Source organism: Setaria italica, chromosome VIII (assembly GCF_000263155.2).
Source record: "Setaria italica strain Yugu1 chromosome VIII, Setaria_italica_v2.0, whole genome shotgun sequence".
Lineage (NCBI taxonomy): Eukaryota > Viridiplantae > Streptophyta > Magnoliopsida > Poales > Poaceae > Setaria > Setaria italica.
The window spans coordinates 15,431,649-15,436,477 of NC_028457.1; the positions used below are offsets into that span (position 1 = coordinate 15,431,649).

General features: G+C 53.6%; 2 protein-coding genes across 2 annotated transcripts in view; one reads left to right on the top strand and one right to left on the bottom strand.

Annotated features, from left to right (window-relative positions):
- Positions 1–257: 257 nt before the first annotated feature.
- Positions 258–4,004, top strand: LOC101759153 (probable beta-D-xylosidase 7). The gene is made up of 3 exons (XM_004979125.2): positions 258–775; positions 1,820–2,390; positions 2,492–4,004. The coding sequence occupies exons 1-3, from the start codon at positions 344–346 to the stop codon at positions 3,841–3,843; spliced, it is 2,355 nt and encodes a 784-aa protein (XP_004979182.1). The 5' UTR covers positions 258–343; the 3' UTR covers positions 3,844–4,004.
- Positions 4,005–4,206: 202 nt separating this feature from the next.
- The window catches only part of LOC101759558 (thioredoxin-like protein 4B), a gene marked incomplete in the record, with an annotated part of 4,383 nt that continues 3,760 nt past the window's right edge, over positions 4,207–4,829 (bottom strand). Inside the window, 1 exon segment of the mRNA XM_004979126.4 lies at positions 4,207–4,829. Coding sequence (XP_004979183.2) covers positions 4,761–4,829 — 69 coding nt within the window.

The window sequence follows — 4,829 nt, forward strand, 5'->3', positions numbered from 1 at the left end:
CGGAGGCCATATATATCAGAAGTTGGTTACACGAGCTACGAACCAACATCCCCCCGAACTACGCATTAATCTCACAAGTCGGAACAATGGAAACAGCAACGCATTGCTTGCATGCTTAACCCGCGATTCCCCTTGATGGCTACTAATAATAGCGCAGTTTTGTAGTGCATCACACGCAAACACCAGCGAGAGCCGAGCGACATGTGGCTTGGCTATAGCTCTCGTGGTGACCCAGACCCGTCTATATAATAAGCACGCCGTCGCCACCCCTAAGCCTCTAACTCCTCTCTCCCTCGTCTCGGATGGATCGCGCCTCCTCCTGACTGCTTCTCCACCCCCCGCCATGGCCGCCTCCTCCTCCTCCATCCACAACAGAAACCCCGGCATGGCGACGCTACTAGCTGCGCTCGGCCACCTGGTCTTCGTCCCGGCGCTTGCGGCGGCCGGGGCGCCGCCATTCTCGTGCGGCCCGTCGTCGCCGTCCAAGGGGCTCCCGTTCTGCAACACGAAGCTCCCGGCGGCGCAGCGGGCGGCGGACCTGGTGTCGCGGATGACGCCCGCGGAGAAGGCGTCGCAGCTCGGCGACATCGCGCCGGGGGTGCCGAGGCTGGGCGTTCCGGGGTACAAGTGGTGGAACGAGGCGCTGCACGGGGTGGCCATCTCCGGCAAGGGGATCCACCTCGACCAGGGCGCCGTCCGCGCCGCCACCAGCTTCCCGCAGGTCCTGCTCACCGCCGCAGCCTTCAACGACAACCTCTGGTTCCGCATCGGCCAGGTACGTAATCAGCTGGCCCAGGAATCAGGACATGGACGGACACGCTCATGATACATATGCTGGCGCGCGTGCCGTTATCATGGGACGTGTTGCGATCTGGTCATTGCCTCATTGGGATCGCTGCCACACGCATTTCAGCTTTTTTTTCTCACTGGTTTGATCCGTGACTTACAATTAAGCTTTCTGTCACTGACAGGACCTACAACACTACTAGTAACAGAACAAGTATTTTGTATAATATAATGTAACTATAAATCCAATATTTCTGGTAGAGTATGAATATATATATATATATATATATATATATATATAGTTTGAAAACAGTACACATATATAAATTTATAGTTTAAACTACATCTTTTAAATGACACTGTGATAACCTTGTTTAAGACGTCATGTTTAATTTTGTAACCGATGCTGGGAAGAGAGTAGCAATAATCTAACTTTATATTGTTTATCTTAAAAACCTTGTGTAAATTGGTTTTGAAAAGTATCTTGACAAATCACAATGGCATAATTCCGTTGTATTTTAAATGTGTACTCGAACAGCATATAGTGGCGAAAGCTATATATTGTTATCCAAAACCAAATTGTCATGTTTTTGTGACTGATAAGACCAGAGGCCGATGCTTTCTCTTTTGTCTCTTTCAAACAAAATTAATGTGTCGTCGGTACCACTAGTAGTTAAAACTACAAAGAGTATATGTGCGGTTACGTGATGAACAACTTAAGTAGCGCATTCATTGCCTCCATAAACTCCCTTAACTTTAAAGTAAACTGACATTAGCTCACAAAAAGGCTTTTCAGTCAGTAGAATGAATGATCAAACAGTGGCAAAAAAGCAATACTAGCATGTTTAATTAGATCTCCACTACTGCTTTGTGAGCTTTGCAAAAGTCTCTCATCAGCATGTTGTCACCAGGAGTGTGTTGCAAGCATCCGCATATGTCTTTGTTATATATAATAAAAGAAACTTTAGTAATAATTTGGCTGCCACGTGAACTCACATGAGTGGATCGATGACGTACGCCTACGTACGCGCAGGCCACTGGCAAGGAGGCTCGGGCACTGTACAACATCGGCCAGGCGGAGGGCCTGACCATGTGGTCCCCGAACGTGAACATCTTCCGGGACCCGCGGTGGGGCCGCGGCCAGGAGACCCCCGGCGAGGACCCCGCCGTGGCGAGCCGTTACGCCGCCGCCTTCGTCCGGGGCCTGCAGGGGAGCGCCAGCAACACGCGGGCGGCGCCGCCGGCCGTGCTGCAGACCTCGGCGTGCTGCAAGCACGCCACGGCGTACGACCTCGAGGACTGGAAGGGCGTGTCCCGCTACAGCTTCAAGGCGACGGTGACGGCGCAGGACCTTGCCGACACCTTCAACCCGCCGTTCCAGAGCTGCGTCGTCGACGGCAAGGCCAGCTGCGTCATGTGCGCCTACACCTCCGTCAACGGCGTGCCGTCCTGCGCCAACGCCGACCTGCTCACCAAGACCTTCAGGTCCAGCTGGGGCCTCAACGGCTACGTCGCCGCCGACTGCGACGCCGTGGCCATCATGAAAGCCTCGCAGTTCTACCGCCCCACGGCCGAGGACACTGTCGCCGCCACGCTCAAGGCCGGTACGTCTTCGTCTCATGATCTATGGCTAGAAGGGCCTCTTTGATCGATCTTCGCTGTGGATTTCAACAGTTTTGTTAAGTCACAAATGGCGATAATGCAGGATTGGACATCGACTGCGGCCCCTACATCCAGCAGTACGTCACGTCGGCGATCCAGAAGGGAAAGCTGACGCAGCAGGACGTGGACAAGGCCGTGAAGAACCTCTTCACCACCCGCATGCGTCTGGGCCACTTCGACGGCGACCCCAAGGCCGGCGTGTACGGCAGCCTCGGCGCCGCCCACATCTGCACGGCGGAGCACAAGAACCTCGCGCTCGAGGCGGCGCTCGACGGCATCGTCCTGCTCAAGAACGGCGCCGGCGTGCTCCCGCTCAAGCGTGGCGCGGTGGCCTCCGCCGCTGTCATCGGCCACAACGCCAACGACGTGCTGGCGCTCCTCGGTAACTACTGGGGCCCACCGTGCGCGCCCACGACGCCGCTCCAGGGGATCCAGGGCTACGTCAAGAACGTCAAGTTCCTCGCCGGCTGCAACTCGGCGGCCTGCAACGCCGCCGCCACGCAGCAGGCGGCGGCGCTGGCGAGCTCGTCGGACGCCGTCATCCTCTTCATGGGGCTGAGCCAGACGCAGGAGAGCGAAGGGAAGGACAGGACGAGCCTTCTCCTCCCCGGGAACCAGCAGAGCCTTATCACCGCCGTCGCCAACGCGGCGAAGCGGCCGGTGATCCTCGTGCTCCTCTCCGGCGGCCCCGTGGACATCACGTTCGCTCAGTCCAACCCCAAGATCGGCGCCATCCTCTGGGCCGGGTACCCCGGCCAGGCTGGCGGCCTCGCCATCGCCAAGGTCCTCTTCGGCGAGAAGAACCCCAGCGGGAAACTGCCGGTGACTTGGTACCCTGAGGAATTCACCAAGATCCCCATGACGGACATGCGGATGCGCGCCGCCGGCGGCTATCCCGGCCGGAGCTACCGGTTCTACAACGGCAAAACGGTGTACAAGTTCGGCTACGGCCTCAGCTACTCCATGTTCTCCCAGCGGCCAGTCACCGGCCGCAAGAACCCGGCCTACAACACCAGCCTAGTCGCCGCCGCTGGCCTGACGGCGACGACCGAGGATAGGGCGAGCTACTACGTCGATGCCATCGGTGACGAGGTCTGCGAGCAGCTCAAGTTCCCGGCCGTGGTCAAGGTGAGGAACCAAGGGCCCATGGACGGGAAGCACACGGTGCTCGTGTTCCTCCGGTGGCCGAACGCAACCGACGGTCGACCGGCGAGGCAGCTGGTCGGGTTCCAGGGCCAGCACCTCAAGGTAGGGGAGAAGGCGAACCTGAGGTTTGAGTTGAGCCCGTGCGAGCATTTCAGCAGGGTGAGGAGGGACGGGAGGAAGGTGATCGACAAAGGGTCGCATTTCCTCAAGGTTGGCAGGCATGAGGTGGAGATTAGTTTCGGGGCATGAATATTTGAATTATTTTATTTATGGCGGGAAATAAGGATAGGTCGATACGGTGTAATTCTTTTCTAGTGTGATTTTCCACTTCATTTTATTATTATTAAAGCCACAGAAAATATTGTAGTACAAAGTTCCAAGAAAAATTATGTGTTTTCAAGTGCAGCCCATTTTTCTTCCCACAGAAAAGTCCAATAGTATAACTGAATTCTAGAAAGCAAGGATGCACATCCTAAACTGGTGATGGTACCGTACTACCGCGTACTCTTGCACAACCAGGCGGGAGGCGGCAGCCAATATGCTCCTAGAGTCCTAGTCACAAGAGTGATGACATGGGATATTTGCATCAACTCACTGAAACTTTGATAATCATTTACTTCTTGTATATTAAGACTTAAAACAGAAAATTGCATGGGTACATTTCTATCAAAACATAGTTTCATGTTACATGAAAAATCTTCTACGACCTGAGATACATTATAGTAGAAATCAGCAGACAAAGTTGTGTTTTCAACACCGTCATGATATCCAAAACATTAACTCTCCTGCAGAGCAGGGAGAAACAACTACACCTTTACAATGACTTGATTAGATCGCACTATTTTAGTTGATCGTTCTGGTTGTAACACAGGTTACAGAAAGGAAAAGCTAACTCCCTGTGGTGTATCAAGAGATCATATTTGAATGTGACAGTAGCCTTCCACATAAAGAGGGAACTACACTCTTGATGATTCTTCACAAACTTCATCTGTCCATGGATGGATCCATATCCTTCGGCAGACATCGATCATATCATCCATGATGCAGAAGAAAAACAATACATGAGCTAGGTAGCTGGTTGTGTATGCTAAAGTAAAGCGTTTACTTTCCATACCATGATGAAGACAGTGATCAAGCATGTGTGCAACTGATCAGCTATCGTTTCCTCAGACATCTTTGAAAAGAAGCTGGAATCTGGGTATCCTATCGGGTGGAAGGGGACAAGACACTATCAA